The sequence below is a fragment of the Artemia sp. Qi Xiang Cuo genome, chromosome 9 (genome assembly GCF_049724085.1).
Source record: "Artemia sp. Qi Xiang Cuo chromosome 9, ASM4972408v1, whole genome shotgun sequence".
NCBI classification, from domain to species: domain Eukaryota; kingdom Metazoa; phylum Arthropoda; class Branchiopoda; order Anostraca; family Artemiidae; genus Artemia; species Artemia sp. Qi Xiang Cuo.
The window spans coordinates 44977622-44998851 of NC_142802.1; the positions used below are offsets into that span (position 1 = coordinate 44977622).

The 21230-nt window shown below is 36.4% G+C and overlaps 1 protein-coding gene across 1 annotated transcript; it reads right to left on the reverse strand.

Annotated features, from left to right (window-relative positions):
* Positions 1 to 11235: 11235 nt before the first annotated feature.
* On the reverse strand, positions 11236 to 20776 carry Dh31 (diuretic hormone class 2). The gene is made up of 3 exons (XM_089094610.1): positions 20646 to 20776; positions 14391 to 14489; positions 11236 to 11461 (listed from the first exon to the last, which is right to left on the reverse strand). Exons 1-3 carry the CDS (start codon positions 20732 to 20734, stop codon positions 11335 to 11337), a joined length of 315 nt encoding a protein of 104 aa, XP_088950736.1. The 5' UTR covers positions 20735 to 20776; the 3' UTR covers positions 11236 to 11334.
* Positions 20777 to 21230: the final 454 nt, after the last annotated feature.

A 21230-nucleotide genomic window follows, 5' to 3' on the forward strand; every position in this document is an offset into this window, starting at 1 on the left:
GCGTTTTCGGATAAACCGGTTTCAGGGAGTTTTTAGGCTCTCATCTCCTCTCTTAAATGCAAAATGTGGAGTCTCGTTGCCACCTTTTCCCCTCTCCAAAACCCATGAAACTTTCAATCGATTCCCCAGCCACTCTCGAGGTATTGCAGATTTGATAGCCCACGTTTACTTCGCAGTGAAAAAAAATTTACCCAAAAGCCCCTATGTGGATCAACAAAGACGTAAATTTCGTGAAGTTTTGGCCACATGAACCCCCCCCCCCCCCCTAACACACATACACAAAATTTGAAGTCTCAGTCCCTCCAAGACTCCCTGAAATGTCCCAGTCACTCTTCCAAGTTATTCCCAGGATATTGAAGATACATTATCTTGATGAATTATGACGCATACAGTGACTCGCTTACTATTTATTACCTCATTGTTCACCGTAAAAGAAAAAAAAATCGCAGTTGCTTAAAACTTAAACTTTCAGGCAGGTTATGTACAAAAAAAATAACTGCCTCTCTCTCCCTGTCCATAATATTTCAAGTCCCCTTGACCTACCCCTTCCCCTCCAACACTTAAGGTTCAACTCAATTCTCTTTGTTGTTCCTGAGACATAAAAAGATAAAGATTTGGAAAATCGGGTGCATATGATATATTTTGATTCAGTTAGGAGCGTTGGTCGTTCAGAAGTATAATCTGAGAAAACTCTTTGAAAAATTAGCCTAGATCCTTAAGAGGTACAAGCCAATCGAACAACCAAGACCAATTATGCCCGGCTTTTCTACTTAACCTATCTGCTGACAATGAAAAAGTTATGTAACTTGGGACCATTGCCTCCAAGGACGGTGGGGCTTATGTTGACCCACGAGACATACTTTTCAGACCTTTGGACGATTCCAAACAAAATAGCTACCTCGAAATATTTTTCTGTTACCATTAGTGGTTACGGTATAAAACGGCATGGGGGAGGGATGGCTGCCCTTTAAATTTGTATGACTTAAAAATGTACTAGAAACTTCAATTTCCAATCAAACAATCCAAGTTTATACGACTACGTCTTCTGTTAAAAGTAGCTGAGCAGAAAAAGTTTGAGAGCATCTTTTCCTAGGTGATTACAATTGGATTATCTATGCATGTGCAATGTGTCGTTAACCAAACTCTGTTGTTTGATGCTTCCACATGTCGAGAATGATTTTATGCTTATTCAAATCAAGGATTGCCAACTACAAGCCTCTATAAAATACATGCAATGTCCCTTAAAAAAGGATCCAAGGACAGCTTCAAAATCATCGCCACTGAAAACAGTCGACTCTAGATTTTTGTTATATACTGTGTTTTTTTCTGAATTTTCGCCTTTCTATGAAATAATATACAAGAATGTTTACTGGCAAAAAGGCTAAGTGGAAATGTTGGATCGGAAACAAGAGCCACAACTCACTGATGTATTCTTGGATGGCTTAGCAATGCAGTGAGCTGACTCTAAAATCTCAACTTTTGAGAGTATGGTTCCCAAAGTTGAGCTACTAAGATTTAATATGTTACTTTCGGTAGTGATTTTGTGAAACAAGTGGACAATTGTTACATGAAGTTATACTTAGCAATACCCTAAACTGAATTGCTGATAGGATCTAAAAACAATAAACCAGAACAAAGCCGGGGAGATTGGGTGCACTGTTATTATGAAAGGAAATCAAGGTCTTTTCAGTGTATTAAAGCAAATGCCATAATACCTTGATTGATCCACGAATGATATAGAGTACGGGAAGGTACTGAAATATATTTAGTTTTAGATTCGGGAGGCACCTATACTCTGAAATGGTAAAAATATACACGGTATATTTTTGTACTCCAACTATCTATGTAAACATAGCCTCGTCAATTAAATTAAAGCCCAACCAACTCATATATATATATATATATATATATATATATATATATATATATATATATATATATATATATATATATATATATATATTTCTAACCTATCCGGTAGAAATGACAAACTTTAAATTTTGACCCGATTATGTTTGGTCGGGATGAGTGATGGCATTAGAGGGGCCCTACTTTCTATCCAATATTTTCGATATTTAGGAGGGCAGTAAAACTCGTGGTATCGATTATAAGACTGCTCTTTTGTTTCTACAACATCCAGCTCGATAGGATCACTGAGTGTCCGAAATCTGGTTAATGTCGACATTCACCGGTGAATGTCCGAAATTCCTTTTTCTCTACTTGGATTCAATTAGCTTTGTGAATCAGCTGTTTCAGTCTTATGCAAGCTTTGATGGTAAAAGTTAAGGTTAGGTTAAATTTGGTTATAAATATCAGAAATGTGTTAAAAACCTAACCTAACCTGTCATCATCAAACCTTGCATAAAACTGAAAAAGTTGACAGGCACTGCTGAGTAAATCCAAGTATAAAAAAGATATATTGGACATTCATTGGTGAATGTCGATATTGACCAATTTCAAACATTCACGGTAACATGTATATAACTGGTTTCCCACGGTTTTCTTCTCCCTCTTATGAACTCATAGTCCTGGTATTAAACAGGCTGTTTAAATTCCCAGTTTCTTGTGCTAAAACAAGTGGGATTTGTTTTTGAAATAAATTTTTTCTACACAAAATCTCTTGGAGGAATTATACCCCAGGGTCCCTCCCAGGGGTGACACATCTCTATATACATTCAATACAGGAAAAAAAGCCTAAGGTTTTTTCCTAGGCTGGTACCAAGTCACTCAAATGTGACATCATGCCTCAGAAAAGCAACTTTTCAGAAGATAATTCGGTCAAAATTATCTTGGCAGAAAATACGTGTATATGAAAAAGTAGCTTTGTCAGTAATTGCATTTAATTTAATATTAAATTTTGCTACTTATAAAAAACACGTAGAAAAGCCTATAGTCAAGTTATTATTCCATCTTCAATTACGTTGGGGATTGTGAAGTATAAGTTAGTATCGTCAGTTGAGTTATATTTGGGCTTAGCAGGCTAGTGTTCGTCTTTATAATGGGGTTCAGGTTCTGGTTTCTTCAGTAACTAGTCAAAAACCTTGTTTTGTTGTAATGACTCCGATATCCTTTAAATTTACTTTTCTTCTATATATTGGGTTCTGTTATGTGTTGTTGTAACAAAAAATTATTATGACAGAGGGTTTAAAGTAAACAGAATAGAAGCCTCGTCATTCTTTATTGAATTTGCTCAATTTTCCTCTGAAGTTGCTTGATGAGACATATTTTTTCAAAATAATTACACACAGGAAAAGCCTATTGCTTTTACTTAATTGGAATAGTGAAAGACAAACCGAAGGGAATCAGGCAGCAATGGCGTAAACCTAACACATATTTGTATCCTTAAAAACTAAAATAATATCAAATTTATCTAAATATTTTCAGGCGTTTTTTTAGCCTCATTTCAAAAAGTAGAATTGTTGTTGAAACACTAAAATATTTTTGCGTTCTATATAATAATTTTAAAAATTTTGAATGGAGATTATCTTTTATGTAACATTATTTCAGTTGAATTATTCTATAATCTGAGCTAAGAAGCTTTTAGTCCTATAGTAATAGTTCTATATATCTGACTGATAGTCTTTTTTTTTTTTTTTCTTTAAGATACGGTGTAATCTATATTTCTTTCAAGATGGAATAGCTTGCTCATTGGTTCTGTAAGCTTTGTGAAAGTATTGTTGACTTTAACCTCGATTAATGAGACCCCAACCTATGTATATGATTTACGACCCTTACTTTTCCTTTCTTTTTTCCTTAAGTTTCCTTTTCTTTTTTCCTTAGCTTTCATCTTCTTTTTCCCTTGCTGATCCCTTTTTCTTCCTTACTCGTCCTTTTATTTTATCCTTACTTTTCTTCTATAAGATACGTCGTTGAAATTTCTTTAAAGATGGACTAGCATGTGGATTGGTTCTGTAAGCTTTGTGAAAGCATTGTTGACCTTAATCATCATTGGAAACAGGAAAAAGTCTTTGGCTTTTTCTTAGCAGCAGCTGATAAAAAAATAAACTACATTGTCATCGCTGCCACCCAAGGCACCCTTTAAAGTATGTCATCATCTTGTATACCAAAATTCAGTTTTTTGTAAAGGAAAGTGATTTTATTTTAAGTATTGTTTTGTTAATTATAAAAGCACATAGATGTGGCAATTTCCTGAAAATGAGCCCTTGAACAACTGTCTATGATTTTCCAGTGCCCAAGCAGAAAATTAAGATGCTTCCCCGCTGTTCAAGCCAATAGATTTTTCTTGTTGTTCAAGCCAAGGAACTGTAAGATTCCTGTATAGTGTTTTTGGTCAAGACAGTACTAATAGTTTACTTTTTGTTTCGATCAGACAAAATTTTTAGGAGTTTCAACTTTTTTTGTTTAACTATGGGCTGTGTCGTCTTTTACTAGAATGCAGCTACCTCTGCAACCACGATTTCTCATCTTTTTTCAAATAATGCCGGAAAACTCGACTCCTCCCTCTATAGAAAACTCTGCCCTACGAAAAATCCTCCTGAAAAGTTTCTCCCGTGAAGGGTCCTCCCCCGAAAATTTCATCAGCGCTGAAATTTTTCCCCGGAAAATTTTCTGCGGACTAGGTCGCCTTGAAAATTCTCCTTAACTTACCTTCATTTGAAAAAACAACGCTTGTTTTTGTTTAATTTCTGATCGTTCTTCAAATCATGCTGGAAATCCCCCTCCTTCCAATGGAAAGTTTCTCCCGTGAAAAATTCCCCCATGGAGAACTTTTCCCGCGGAAGATTCCCCCATGGAGAATTTCTCCTGTGGAAAATCCTTCCACGGAAAATTCCAAACCCACTGGAAATTTATCCCGGACAGTTTCCCCAGAAGATCTTCACATGTAAAAATGGGTCTCCAAAGAGAAGGCAAATAAAAAAAAGATAAGGTAAATAAAAAGAATTTCATATAGGAATTCTGGAAAATTAATCCCTTATAAAATTTCCCTAAAAAGTTCACCCCCAGAATTTCCCTTGCCACAGAAAATTCTCCTCGTGGTAATCCCCCCCCCCCCAAAAAAATGTACTTATATTTCCCAATAACAAATACTATATGTAAACAATAAACAAATTTCAAAACTTACAACCCTTTCCCCAGAGGTTGTGAGGGGTTATGTCATCCCCAGAGGCACAGTTATTAGGCCTTTCAACAGTCCTGAACTAAATGGCTATCTCAAAATTTTGATCGAAGACCGCGGAGAAATAGGTTGTGGGAGGGGGGCTAGTTTCCCACTAATCTTTTTGGTCACTTAAAAAGGGTACTAAAACTTTTAATTCCCATTTGAATGAGCCCTCTCTCAATCCTCTAGAACCGATGGTTGGATACGATCACCTCTGGATAAAAAAAAAAAAATAAACACGTATTCGTGATCTTTCTTCAGGCAAAAAATGCAAAATTCTACATTTTTTCAGATACTTATACTGCTACTGCTACTACTAATACCTAACTCCACTACTGTAGTATCAAGCCGCCTGATACCAGTAGGGCTACGCACGCTCCTCCTCCATTTTAATCTATTCAAAGCCTCCATTTTAGAACCTAACAAGTTCCCATTTTCCTTTAATCTTTCTCCCCACATAGAAGACACTCGACTGTGATAATTAAAAATGCGACATATGCCATTTTTGAAACTTTTCAGGAGAGCCAAAGAACGGGAAAAAAAAGTTTGTCGGCTGTGGTCGCTCTGAAGGTTGCGGCTAGTGGGGGAAAAGGACATATTCTAAACCAACTTTTTATACTATTTTCAGCTGCATATATTAAATTCAAGTATTTTGAGTGAATTCAAAATTATTCCATTTTATGGCGGATGCCTCCTTTGTTCTTGACAGAAAAGGATACAAATGTCATGTTCCCATGTTATAGCTCCAAAAGATAATTTTCTTTTGTCTTTCTGAATTGCAACAAGATCAGATAAAAAGAGACATACACCGCTTAGAGGCTTGTGCTTTTTGTCTTTGTAACGGTACAGTTGTAACGGTAACGGTTGGTTCTCTAAGTTAAGCTTAGAAAACCAATCCGCAAGCTAGTTCATCTTTAAAGCAATCTTAAAACTTTTTGCAGTTAGGAGCATAAAATCTCCACAGTAGGCTTCTATCATTCCCTAAATCAGACGGTGGGATTTTCATTAAAATTCCTCGACCTTTTGGGAGTGTTTCTCCCCTTTTTTAAAAATCAGGCAAATTTTCTTTGGCTCGTAGCTTTTGACGGGTAACATTAAACTTAATGATTTTATATATTTGGAATCAACTCAAAAATTCAATTCCTTTCATGCGTCAAACATCCTTTCAGTACTGTTTTTATCTCGTGCTCTTATGTTTTCTGTATTCCTATATTCCTATATTTGATCCTGTGTTTGATTCTGTGTTTGTTCCTCCTTTTTCAATTTTAATTTTCTTTAAGCGTTCACTTTTAAATGGTGTTTTTTTTCAAAATCCGCTTTCAAATTTCGGTGTGGGCTAGAGTTCGTGTCTTATTAGACTACAGTAGATGCTACAGCCATGATATTACCGTGTCTGTGGAAATTAATTATCCTTTAATGGAATTTTGGTTATGGAATTCCAATAGTGCAATAGCCAGTGACGTGTGGCTCTGCAAGCTCAGCCACCTGAGGTGTAGAGGCAATGGGCCTTTGAGACCCGAGCCTCGATCCAATTAGGTCCATCCCACCACAAATTAAAACTATTGATTAATGTGGGCTAGAGTTTGTTCTTTGCAAGGTTGCAGCTATGACTTAAATGTCAACAGAATGCACCAGTGGGATAAATTTGACAGCTGCAAGAGTTGCATGTACCTGATATGACACATATTGTAAGGAGAGTAAGGGATATAGAATAAAGGGAGAATAATCCATGAAATTGAAAGTCTGGCTCAAATTGCTAGGAATGTCATAATTTGGCTCGTACGTCATATGGCTGGGAATGTCATAATAAGGCTGCTTACGTTCATTTTTACGCATGTGATCCACACAGGCGTTCAATATGACACATTTTATTTGGGGGAGGAGGTAACAGAATAAATACTATAAACCCAAAGATAGGGAAATGTCCATTCTACAAGTGGTGAATAGAAAAAGACGCTTAACAATATATCAAAAACCTAGTCCTGTAGCTTGATGTGAGACCTCTAGATCGAATTGATTTTTTACGTTTTTTTTGTTTATTTGCTAAGAAGCTGAGACAAAGTAAAATAGTGCAAAGTAAGTGTTCCACGCATCTTCTATGGTCAACTTTTGACTCTGAATTCATTTCTGGTATTCATTTCATCGTCTGGCCAAAAGAAAAGTATTTATTAGCAAAAAAACATATTTTTCAAAGAAAATAAATTGTGTATTTTGAGAAAACTGCTACTACCGTCTGTCAGGGTCTATTTGGTAATGTACATAAATAGGTTCAAACCTACAAAACAAACAAACAGGAGCGACAAAACACTTCAGGGCCCTTGATCTTTCAGAACGAGTTACGTTGTAACTTAGAGAAAAAGCTTTTACTTTATTAACCAAATGTATAAAAATGGCGCTTCATATAAATGTAGGAACTCAATTTGTCATCATTTTACAGTGAACTTTTATTCTTCTTCACTAAGTTCGTCTTGAAACTTAGAATTGCGAACTCTCCTTACAGGTACAGCAGGCTACGGTACACTCAAGTCCTTTTTTTATTACAGTTACACTTTCACTAACACAACTGTCAACACGACAAGAGCATTTGATAATTTTCCGCAGCTGAAACGGAGTGGCAGGAAGATCTGTTTTTATTGGCGCGAAAACTTCGTTATCCTGCGGTTTCCATCCCAATCTTAAAGGGTCGACTGGGCTCCCGAGCGAGGCTTGAACTTGACAGTAGACTCGTAGCGGGTGGTACTTAGCTGCCGCCTGAGTCGGTGGCAGCTCTTGTTTATGCACGAAAGTGGTGGTAGTGCTCACTTTTCTGTGAAAGATTAGCTTTCTGGCAGTGTCAAGGTTTGAAATATCAGGACAACCGTACAGTACAACAAGACCCGCTCTCTAGCTGCCACAATATCGTCAAACGATGCGAACTTGTCACCAAATATAGCAGCGATGTCCCTAAAACTCTTGTCGGTAAGTAGCAGTTGAACGGCTCTGCCCTTTTCTATTCCATAAGGGTGAGAGGTTGTGTCACAAACTAGCACGGCGTGACAAGACAGCGTCAGATGGCTGACATCTGTTCCAAGCTTTTGTTTTATCTCCCTAATATCCAAAGCTGAACTGGTATCCCAAGATCAACTGATCAGAAGAACCAAAATGTCAGTATCATCAGCAACCAAGATGGTGTCTGTCACACGAGCAGCTTTTATTGCTTTTTCTGCAATCAAAACGTCGGTGTCTCCTTCCGAGTGAAAAACATGCAAACCGATGGCTTCCAAGTGCTTACCAAGCAGCTTCAGGAAACGTGCTTTGTTCTTTTTGCACGAAAGAAATTCTTCCTTTTTCATGCAGAAGGTCATCTCTTCAGTGAAAAAGACCTAGCGACCAACCAATCTTCCTCGACGTAAATGGGTAGTATCATTGATTACTGGACCACCTTCATAGCCATCAAAAACAACAATAGCACTAGTATTCCTTGTACGTAGTGGACGTATGAAGCAAAGACGGCCTTAAAGGTTGACCCTACCTTACATGGAACTCGATGGGGAAGAGAACCATCGTCCAAGACGATGCTACATGCAGATGCAGGTCTTGAGGGTAACTGAGACTCAATCCCACAAGCTTGAAAGATCACTTTTGCAAGCTTTGGATTATTTATTTTTCTCATTAAGCCATCACTTTCAAAAATAGAAGGAGGAATCGTGTTAAGTTCGGACTTCAAGTGTTCTTCTCAAGGCTCAATTCGCTGGGCCACTATTATAAATCGCCGGAAAAGGAGCGCCGGATCTATGTGCGCTACCACGGATGACCCTGCCTTTTTGGAATTCATTAGGGTCAATTGGTCTATTTTCTTGAAGACTTGCTCCTTCAAGGTTTTTTCTCTCATCTTGCTTAGGATCACCTTTCCAGCCGCATAACCTGGTCAACATTAAAATCTTGGAAAGAAGTTATGCCGTTCGAAATGTTTCTAAGCTGATCGTCTCCACCGAACGGGAAAGGTTGTGTAAAGCATCCAACAAGCTTCTGGGTGTCGTCGAAGTCACGCTCCTTTCTACTAGGACTCATGTTGCGATGATGTTCACTTGTCGATTAACCAATTTTTGTCAAATTCTGCTTCAAGAGGTTGATCTCAAGACATGGTGGTCTTGAAAGTACCCAAATGACTCTCTGTTGTTCTGTCATCCCACCTCCAATCGTAAGACCACCCGTTGTATTTAAGCCTCGCATATACTCTTGTTCGATGACAAGATCTGCCGAGAGCCCGGCCCAGTGTCGTTCTGATCTTGTAATGGTGTGACCTCCGTGTAAAATCCTTTGGAGATTCTTGGGTGACTAGTTTTGAGCTTAGCCATCTCTTGCTGGTATATTCAGACAAACTTGACATAGAGGTTATGTCCAGATGCTGCTAGAAACGGAAACATCTCTACTGCGGCTTGTAAGTGCAGATCCCACAGCCCCAGTCTCTCGGCACGTATGAATTTAACCAGTATCCCAACCATGTCAAAATACTGAAACCAGAGCTTTGCCGTTTTCTGAGACTGTAGATCTTGATGTCGCTGCTTGAAAAAATTATCCAGTTGCTTGAGCTGGAGATTCTGTCTGAGATCTTCGGATGGGAGGTATCCGTCTAGGACGTCATTGAAGACCGTAGACACGTCTAGAGAAGCCAAGACTGCCTGCTCGTCTTCGGGGAGATGGGCATATATGGCCGAGCTCACGAGAATGTGATCACGAATAGCTCGGGAAATTGCTTTTCCAGAGAGAATGTGCGGTACTGCAACAGGCGTGTATACCAGTTCCAGGACGTCTTTTAGACCAGAACCTTGCATGAGTTGTCCTATGCATCCGACGAAACTCATCATCAAATGGAAACCACCCAGTTTGAAAACAAATGCTACTCAGCTCATTCGTGGTGTTGGACTTCAGGATCTTCATTTACTTCCACCAGAGCGGCTGATCAAATGTGAGAACCGGTGTGAATCTGTATGTTCTCCCTTGCCAAGCAACAAAGCGCAAGGTTGAGTAAAGGCAGGATTCGTTTCTAGACGGGAGATCAATTATGGGCAAAAACAAGATGCTTGCCTTACTGCGAAGGTTTCCCGTTTCATTGTGAATTTCGTTAGAGAAAACTGACTGCATAAAACCATACCAGCTCGGCCTTGGAACATTCAGGAACCCGTTTGCTAACCACAGCTGATCGAGTGAGGCATACGGGTCGTTAAAAGTTCTGTCAGGAATCTTCTCATCTTGTACCTTTGAAAGCACCCTCTCACTAATGCGGTAAGGGTAGACGGGAATTTTTCCTTTTTGAGCTACTCCTCTTAATGAAACTTCAGCTCTCAGAATGAGCGATCGGCTGTTACTGAGAGAAGGTGTGACTATTGCTAGTAGAGCCATCCCATGGAAAGTGTTTCTTCCATCCATCGTGCACCCATCGTGATCTGCATTGTCAGCTACATGCTCCACAGGATGTGTGGAGGTAATTTCCACAAGGCTAGATTCATCATGGACTGATGCACGACGTTTAAATTTCTGGACTTCAGCATAAGAGGAGCAGAATCCATGGGTTGTGTAAAATGTCAATAAGGGCTTCATAAAGGTCTGTAGGAATAGATACCTATTCGGAAATCGTTATTTTTTTTAGAATGGCGAAAATGAATCGAAAATCGTGCTCATCTTCAAAAAATACCCCATGAACATAGGTCACTTGCGTTTTTATTTGTGTGTGAGTTTTTTGTTTTTTTTTTTTTATGTTTTTTTAACTTTAAAAAATCAAAAATAAAAAGAACAAAATGATAAGAGGTGACTATTATCTTATATTCAATCAAATACAATCATTTCTTGAAAAGGAAACCATCAACAGGCTGCTTTTCTTTTCGTGGTTCCTTATTCTCAAATTCTGGAAAAATAAGAAAAAAATAGGTGAGAAAAACTAGAAAAAAGGTAATTTTGGAACTCGATGGAGATTTATATTTTTGATATGTTGTAGAGCTCTCTTTTCTGAACAAAGTGCAGCAAAAATAATTTCTGTACCAATATTTTCCTGGTTCCACCAATTTTTCTGTATCTTTCTCCTACTATATAGTTGAAAGCCCTTGTCGTGGTTCAAAGATAACAGTACAGTATGAACGATAAAGTTTTATTTCTTTGCAAAAATAATATTGCCGTTGCCCTTTCCCAAAAAGATTCAATCAAGAAAATAGTGTAACAAAGAGGTATTCAGTGTAGGACTATCGCTTCCCTGGACCGACTGCATATTTAGCTGCCGCTAGACCCATGTAATGTTTAGCTGCTTTTGAACCAGAAAAACTTCGTCCAAGACCAAAGTCGATACCACGTTTCATTGTTGGTGAATAACTAAAAGATATAAATAACTTTTTAAAATATGCGATAATTATTAAAACTCAAAGGGGCCTTTTGTAAAAATATTTTTCGGGGGAAATTGCCCAATACTATTAAGAGCAAAGCGCATCCAGACGAGTAATGAATGTGAGATAACACTCAGTATAAGGGGACTTCAATGAAAGAAAGTCATTTTTCTAAAGCACATTTTCTTGAAAGACAAGAGGAAGCACTATTGAATGGGCAGAAAACATTTTAATACATCTAACTAAAATACTAAGCAATACACTATACGACCAAGATCAAATAATAACATATTTGACGACACGTGGCAGCATTTCAATCAAGTAATTGCTTCACCAGTCTGTCCAGTTTTCGAGACACCAGAGACTAATACAGCTACTCACGGTCCTCCTCCAACCCCATCTATTCAAAGCTTTATTTTTTACCCCCCTCCCAGAAAGTTCAAAATTTCTTTAAATCTTTCCTGGTGACCTATTTTCAGCCCTTTCGAGAACGACCCGTCTTTTGTTTGGCCCCAGGTGGATAGCAGAAATTCCACAAACTTTGGCACTCTGGCATTCTAATCTTAGTGGTCAACACTTATCTTTCTATTCTTTAAATTTTTTCAACTGAGGGAAGAAAAAACCAGTACTTTGGCTTTTCTACCTTATTTTAAGACAACCTTAGGTTGGAATTTTATTTGTTAGAAGAAATGATCAAAGTCACTGCTTTTGCATACAAATGTGACTTGGCCTAAAATATGCAAGGGTCTAGTATCTGTTTCATGTACCTAGTAAAATTAAGTCTAGTAAATAATGGGCACACACACGGCTCAAAGATCGAAAGGGAGTATTTTTAAAAGAATACAACAAAGAAATAACTCTTCTACTTTCCCTCTTATTATCAGTGGCGTAGTTTCTTCAAAATCCTAGGATGGGGGGGGGGGCAACTTGGAGCCAATTTTCCAAAATCAAGTGAAAATGACAGTGACAACAGAAAAATGAGCAATATAGTAACAAAAAAAGGTAAAAATATACTAAAGAAAACTGACCCGTTTCAGTGGATGCTTGAATTATGCAGGATTATCTTAGTTTTGACAAGATTTTTGGAGAAACTAAATTTCAGCTAGAGCGGGGGGGGGGCCAAACTGAGGTCCGGGATGGGCAGTTGTCCCCTCTGCCCCGTAGTAAATTATGCCCCTGCTTATTATCAAATAACATCATCAAATTTCTCGTAGAACATAAGATCCTATAACTCAGGTTAGGTACGCCATGCCCGGTCGTGGTATCGCCCAGCCCAGTTAGATATCGGCGGTAAGGGTGTATTTACCTCTTAAGTTTGACATGCTACAGCAAGCAGCACTTTGAGGTTTTTGCCTCGTTAAAAATAAGAGAGACAATTTCTCTCCCATTTAGCTTCTGCTCAGTTAAATCCCCTTTGACATCCCCTTTGCCTCTAATAAGATGCCATGTAGGGCCCCACTTAACTTCAACCGTTTTCATTTATCGTTGTTTTTTTAATATGTACTGTTTTATTTAATTCACACAAACTACAAAAAATATTAACCCCCAACGGAGAGTAGAACCCGTAAAGTTGGGTATATTAATAGTAGGACACGTACCAAAAAAAAGAACAAATAGTACAACTAGTCATTGTGATAATAATAGCGAAAATTAACTTGTCATATATTTGTCAATCAAAAACAACAATAAAAAACATAAAAAAAAATAACAAAGAAACACAAGAAATATGAGCAGGAGTGGCGTGGGAGGCCATCCCAACATGGGGCCAGTAAAATAAACACACACACACACAGAGAAAATAATAATATATTTCAATATTCCATTATCGTTGATCAAACAATGTTATAATATTTCATTCTCTAAATTTAGCTTAGATATTTAGGCTGAATCAATTAGTTTTATCATTCCATTCAGCTTGTATTTGTTTGGAATTAATAGTATTAGGTACCTAACTTGAAACCTAGACCTACAAGAACTTGCAAAAGAAATACAGTAGGCTATGTTCCAGAACGTCAACGAGACGAAGGAGGGGCAAAATCAACAGAGATTTTTCGTAGAAATAATTACTAGCATTTCGTATTTGAAAATGACATGCAAATATTAACTTCTTGCATATGTTTCAAATCTTACAAATTTAAGAAAAGATTATCTTTTCTGTTTCTGATGCATTTTCAAGTTTTTTATTGTCGTGTAAAAGATTTTCAAGCACTCTCACTGCCCTATTTTGAAGTACCTGTAAAGGTTTTATATGTCTCCAAAATGTATTAAGATAAACAATTGGGCAGTAGTTCAAATAAGAAGCAATTAAAGAATGGTAAATAATTTTTAAAATGGAAAAACATTTTTTAAGCGGCACAATGACCGCATGTTTTGAGAATTTTTATCCTTTAATGAACAATGTGAAATATAAATGACAAAATGTGATCAAGAAAAACTGCTAAATTGCAATATGATGGGAGCCTACGAATTTTACACACAAAAATCCCTTGTTCTCGCTGTTTTAAAAATAGTTTCCTAGTACTTAAATTATAACTAATGAAATCGACATTGAGGGGTCACTATTCGTCAACAAAACTGAAATTGACATTTCATATTAAAATTGAAGATTGCAAAATTACGAGAATAGACGGGATTACAGATTTTTATTTTTAGCAGATTTTTCATATACTTTGTATAAACGAAAGCTCAGCTGTTCCCCTTGGATGAAAAAACACATATAAAATGTAACAATTCGTGCAACCCTGTGAGTGTTTTGAATTATACAGCTTTTGCCACCTCTTCCAGAAGAATTTGACGGACCCTTTTTTGCATTTTTGTGTCTCTTCGATCACAATTTTTTTTCTTGTTTTACCACACATTTTTCCGGAGCTTAATTCAGTCTTCTAGTTGTTAGTGCATAGTAGGGATTTGGTATTTACCTGTTCAAATTATTCCCTTGTCTTAAAGCGTGTCCCAGTCTTGCTAGCATATGAAAAATGGGCCTATCTTTTGGTTGATAGACGTATAAATTGTGGCTCCTAGAAGAAAAGGAAAAAAGGTGAAATCACATTTTAATGACTTTCACAGATTAAAGTAACAATGCAAAAAAAAAGTACTGTTATGCTTCTGTCCATAGTGGCTATGAATTGGTTGATTGTTTGATTTTTGAATTTCTTTCTGGATACAGAATGATGACAAAGTCTTTTTTATCTTCAATAGTTTTGGTTTTTGCCTGGGATCTTTAAGGTAAATTTAGTTAGTGACAGAAGCTCGGTTTTCTGAAACAACGCTCTTGCTTTACCCGTAGTAAAGGGCAATAAGGCGTCAATGCGTTATTTTTTCCCCGGAGTCCTTTCACATGGAAGGGTGGTCGTAGAAATTTCTGAGTGGGACTCATTCATTTTAAAATCAATAGCTTTACTGTCCATTTTTAGGGTTAAAAGTGGTTGGAGGGCAACCATTCCCCCTCACTTTTCCTTTTCTACTAACCACCCTCCCCTGTAGCCTCCAAATACATCTGATCAAATTTTTTAGATAGTTATTTTGTTCAAAACAGTCGGAAGGCTCCGTAAATATGCCTTTTTGGCTGATATAAAACCCACAAACCGTGAGAAAAGGGCCACTAATACTGCAAATTAGTTATTACTTAAACATGCTTAAAAAATTTTAAACCTGGAAATTTTGGGCTTGTGTAATATCTAAAAACAAGCGAAGGATATTAAGTCCAAACTTTCAAGAAATATTGAAGGTGTGTTGATCAATCAAAACTAAATCAAAAGACGCTATTTGTATCCAGGTTGTCAAAATGATGGATCTGCAATATCTCATGAATGGCTAAGGGTAATAAATTACGACTACAGAATATTGAGGGGAATGTTGAACTGAATCAAACGACACTGCGTGCATCCAGGTTGTCCAAATGGAGTGTCGGCAATGTTTCAAAAACGGCTAAGGATTTTAAGTTGAAATTTTCAGGGAATATTGAGAGGGATGTTGAACTAAATCAAGAGAGACTATATGCATCCAGATTGTCAAAATGGTGTATCTGCAATACCTAATGAACGGCATAGGGTATTAACTTGAAATCTTGTGGGTATATTGAGAAGGATAACAAATTAATTCAAATGACATTATATACATCCAAGTATTCAATGTGACGTTTCTGCAATATTTCAGGAACGGATAGAGGAGTTAAATTGAGACTTTCAGGGAATATCAAAGGTTATTTTGAACTAAATAAAAGACACTGTATGCATCAAGTTTTTCAAAATTGTGTGTTTGCAAAAGATCAGGAGCACCTAGGGGTATTATTTTGAAGCTTTCAGTGAATCTTGAGGGAAATTTTTAACTAAAACAAATACAGTATTTGCTTCGAGGTTGCCAGAAAGGCCTATGCATTGTCACTCTAGAACGGCTGAGGAAATTAAATTGAAATTTCCAGAGAATGTTGGGAGTTTTTAACTAGATCAATGTATTGTCAAAATTGTATATCTGAAATGTTGCAAGAATGGCTACGGATATTAAAATGAAACTTCCTGGGAAACTTCAAAGGGGTACTAATAAACGGTTAGCGATAAAATTGAAACTTTAAAGGATTCTTAGGGTCGATTTAATTGAGGAGGGGTTGAGGTAAATGAAAAGACATAGTGTTTAGGTTATTGAAACTGCTATAAATCTTGAGAAAAAATTAAGGGTTTGAAGTGAAAACTTGAAGGTGCTGGTGGGAAAAGGAAGGGAGTTTAGGGCAAGAGGTGTTCAAACTTCGATGTGCTTAAATCTTTGAGTTGGGAGAAGGGAAGGGGCTAAATTATTTTGTCTCTGAACCAACAAAACGTTTGTGCACTGTAAATCCAACGTTTATGTTCAGTCCAAAAGGATTGAAAATTCATGCGCAGCTTGTTATTGAGGTCAAACAAAAATACTAAATGTGTTTAAACAAGATTAAACATAGTATTCACATTGAAAATAATTTGGACAGTTTTTATTAACTGAATCTTTTTACCATAAATGTGCAGCTAAGAATAATTTATGAGTGCTTTGTCAGATTAATTTGCAATTATTACTTGGAAAAATTAAATAAAGCTAAATTTTCATAATCTACATAACCTATTTAGTAATTACATGGCCTATTCTATAAAATATATCTGCCAGAGAAATGTATTCTAATAAATAGTTTTCTAGTGATACAAAATTAAAAAAGAACTATTGTTCTTAGAAAAAAAAACAAGGAATGTTCAGATCTAAATTACCAAGTGTTTTTTTGTATTAACCAAGTTATCAATTTAATATATTTGCAACATCATGGAAATGACTTTGGGTATCAAGTCAACACTTTCAGAGAATGTTGACGGGGATGGGGCGGGGAGTTACTGGACATTGAATTGTGGCGTAAAAGGAGATAATAAATTAAACCAAATGACATTATATGTATCTATTTTATCCAAATACGATATTTGCAACGTTTTGGGAATGGCCTATGGGTCGGAGTTGAAATTTTTAGGTTGCATAGGAGAAGAAAGGGAAACAGGCAAGGGAATTTCTAATTTTGTGATAGAGTGGGGCAGACAAATATGTCATGTTTTCGATACTCCTTAACTTATTTGCACTTAAAGTTCCAAAAGAAAATATAATTTATTCACGTCTAAGTATTTAAGTAAAGCGCTTAAGCAAAATTAAAGCTTTACATGTATTTTTAATACTAACCAACGATAAAAGCATGGAAATTAAACAATTAAAAAGAAGTTTTTCACAAAACAATTAACGCTTCTGTTATTATTAATCCTTCCTTTGGAAATTTTAGTGTTCCTGTACTAATACTAAATTGTCTCATTTCTTCTTTTATTCACGCGTAGGGAGAGCCAACTTGCAATTAATCTATCCAAAGACATAACATATTATCATAATAAAGTGATTCCTTTTCTTTCTTTTTTCTCTTGGCCACAAAAAAGAAGCAAGTTGTGAAACGCTATTAATCAGAACAAATATTTATCGCCTGTTTTTTTTTGTTACTTTTTACCAGTTTTAATCTACTGTTTTCAAAAAGTATATACCACCTTTTAGTTCAGAGTACAAGTTTTTCAAATCTATTGGCTTTCAAAACTTAAGTAAACCAATCAAATTTGACTAATCTGAGATGCGGAGAATTTAGCTACTTTATATTCAGGGTTGTGTACTAAGGTTTTGTAACCCATGGAATCGTTTCGGAAGAAAAAGATGACTCTTTTAGTTTTGATATACAGACTAATAATAATTAAAATGAATTCGGTACAAATATGGTAGGACTGGACATATTTAATTCTGTAGAAACCAAGAAAAAATTTAATTTGAAGAAACAAAGGCTGATTAAATCTAAATTGGAACGCAATTGATTATTTACCAAATTTATTTTCCAAGTTTGTTTGGGGGGGGGGTGCGTTTTTTTTTGGGTGCTATCGAAACTATCTGATTAACTTTGGAATCAACTTTGCACAGTCACAAGATTATATCCTAAAAATAAATATTAATGCCAAAAAGGAAAAACACCAATAATTTTCTTAGCAGGCAAAGCTTTGTGCTTGTCAACTAGTGCTTTACTGGAAACATTCAACCAACGCAAAAAAAAAACAGGAAGAGGAGCAGAAAAATTCTTATGAAGTCCCCAGGAATACCGATAAAATTTTACCGGCCATGAAATCAGAATATTTTAATACACAACTTACACTTTCTAAAAAAAAACCGAACAGGCTTAGTTTTCAGTAAAACAGTAGTTTTTAGAATTCTACAAATATGGGAAATATTACGAGCCAGTTTTATTTGAAAAAAGTTTACCAAAAATGTGTTAAATAAACTTTGAAGCGGTAATTTTTGTTCGCTATAAGTTTCAACTTTGCTCTTTACTTTCACCAGAAAACTGTTTTCTTTTACATTGATTTTGTTCGTTTTTTAGGTTAAAAAAAAAGCAAAAAAACAAAACTATAAACCTTCCAAGAAAATCGTTATTCAACTTAAGAAAAGATACTATAGAAGTCAGTATGAGTTTTTGTAAAATAGAAAACTAAATACAAGTTCTACTTCGCATTTTTCTTAAACTTTCCCTTTTAAAACTGTAATTTTGTCACGTAAAGAGTTTATTGGGTATATTATCCTTTTCATCTTTGAAGATCTGTAGACAAATATTTTAATATTTATGAAATATTATCCCGTATTAACTATATACTAATTTTAAAACCTGAAGGATATTAATAGAATTGAAGATGTTTGGCTAATATAATTTACAGAAATTCATATTATTGCGGTTTTTCTTTCCAATACAGCAAAGAATTTTGAACTTCTCATAAGAAAGTATTTATAACATCGTTAGTAATCAAAATTCCGCTATTGAAATCCCCATGATCAAAAACAGTCCCCCAGTCACGGCCACAACGAGGGGTCCTAGCTCCTGGACGATCGCGTCCTGTTTATCAGTGCTTATTTTATAATTCTTGCTGCTTCCAATCACTCGTTTGTTACGCGTTAGAAATTTATGATGATAAGATAGAGCTCGGAGTTCTATCACCACTTGATGCACCTTTTGGTAAATATTTAGCGGTTGGTACTACTATTAGAAAAAATCAGTATAAAAGCAGTACCATTAGATTCCGAATTTGATGCTCTTTGCAAATATCATGATTTCTTTTCTGACAATATATCCCATCTCCCCACCCCTCCTGACCGCCCCGACATAACCCTAATAATATATATCTCTGTTAATTGAATTTAGAGATGCGTCATTAGTTCTTTGCTGAAATGGGTTTTTCTGCATTCTCAACTCGATGAAATTTAATTTCGTCTGGGTGGGAAAAAGAAGAATTATGAATAAATTTTTTTAACGATTTTAAAAGGTGGGTAATAATGGAAGAAAACATAATAATCTGATTAATAGAAACATGCTGCATACGTTAAAGTAAGAATTTCAATATTTTAGTGTTCCATTTAGTTTTTTGTACATTCCTAGGGCCAGGGTGTCGTTCAGGAGGGGGCAAGGGAAGGGTAGTTGCCCCCCCCCCCATAATTTGGAGAAAAACTATTTAATAGCCCTAGCCCCTTGACTATCCGGATATGGACCCCTCTTGCCCCCCAATAAAATGCCGGAGCTACGCCCCTGCCTAGAGTTATATCTTGGACCATCAGAAAGGGGGAGGGTATATTATCAGAAAACTGACCATGGTTTTTGGAAGCGACATGAAATAAGGAATCTAATTTTACGAAGTTTATTTGTTTGGCATATTTTCTTCAGAAGCGACCAACTACTGTATATTTACCCGCCTTTTGTACGGTCTTTTCAGATATAAATCTACAAAAAGCACATTGATACGGTCAAAAGCTTTGAATTGACCCATTAAACATCTCTCTACGGTGTTGCAGTAGTGTGCTAGTTAATAGTCAGCAGACGATTTGTGCAATTTATTGTATACTATACTTCCGAGCTTCCCAGTGGTACAGGGGGAGGTATAGCGTTAAAGATTCTAAAACCTCAGGTTTACAATTTTCGACCATGAAAATTATGATGCTACCCAAGGCCGTATCTAGTTTTTTTTAGGCGGGGGGAGGGTACAAAAAGATTTTTCGGATGGGGGGGGGCTACACAAAAAAAACTCAAACAACTCATAAAAATTTGTTTATATCCATTTTTGTTACGGCTTTACGAGTCAGACAAATATTTCTTGGGAGGGGGGGGGGTCAATCCCCCTAACCGCTCTCATCCTGGATACGGCCCTGATGCTACCAATTCCATGCTTCCCAGTCTTTCTACTCCAGAAATGAAATACAAAGTACGATTAACGGGCGTTCTGTGGCACTCTATAATGGCATTATTTATGGCGTTCATTTTTAATGGCGTCCAATTTATAATAAGGGCGCAGGTATGAAAATAAGATTTCAAATGAGCCCTCAAACAGGTCCAGTGCTTCATCAGACGCGAAAAAGAAGAAGAAGAAAAGAACGAAATTCCTATAATATGTTTTTGCAATAGCATTTAAGATTGATCAAAATATCCCATAAAATTTGCACACACCTATTAAAGAAATGACCAATGTGCAAACTACATTAATATTTTATGCTTGTCAATTCAATAATGTCAATGACAAAATTATTACTGATTATTTTAAGTTATAAATTATAAATCCAGTTTAAGAAGGAAAAGCCCGTTGAACAGCTATGCAGAAAAACACAACTACCTGGAATCTGCTGGTAATGCTTCTGACCAAGATGGTACGAGAGAAACAGCTATTGCAAAAAGCAAATATGCTGAAAAATAATTCCTCATTTCTACTTATTTAGTTTTGGTTTTTCACTAGTACCAGATAACTTTCATCGCTCAGATAATGGTCAATGCTAAACTCTGACTAAAATCCTTTTAGTATATAAACCCTTTTAGTTCAGAGAACTAGCTTGATTTTTCATTCAGTGCGTGGAGTCTCTGGTTATGTTCTGTGGGAGGGCTCAGTTTTTGCTTTAGCAAATCTGGAAATACGGACTTACGGAGAATAGACAAATAGGAATATTGTTGATCCGCTGAAGAGCAATCCCTTGTCATTTCTTTCCTCATATCTTTCTTAGGAAAATGTATTTGGTACGTTCGTGCTCAGAAAGGTAGCATCTCAGCGTATAATCCTCCAGGATTAGCCCGGAACTAAAGCAAACCTACTATGAAATATCTGCTTAAGATAATTTGAAGTACAACACTGTGCTTCCTAGTTGGAAATATCCTTTTTCTGAAGAATGCAACTGTTATCTATCTTTGGATGGAGGCTAATTAACCG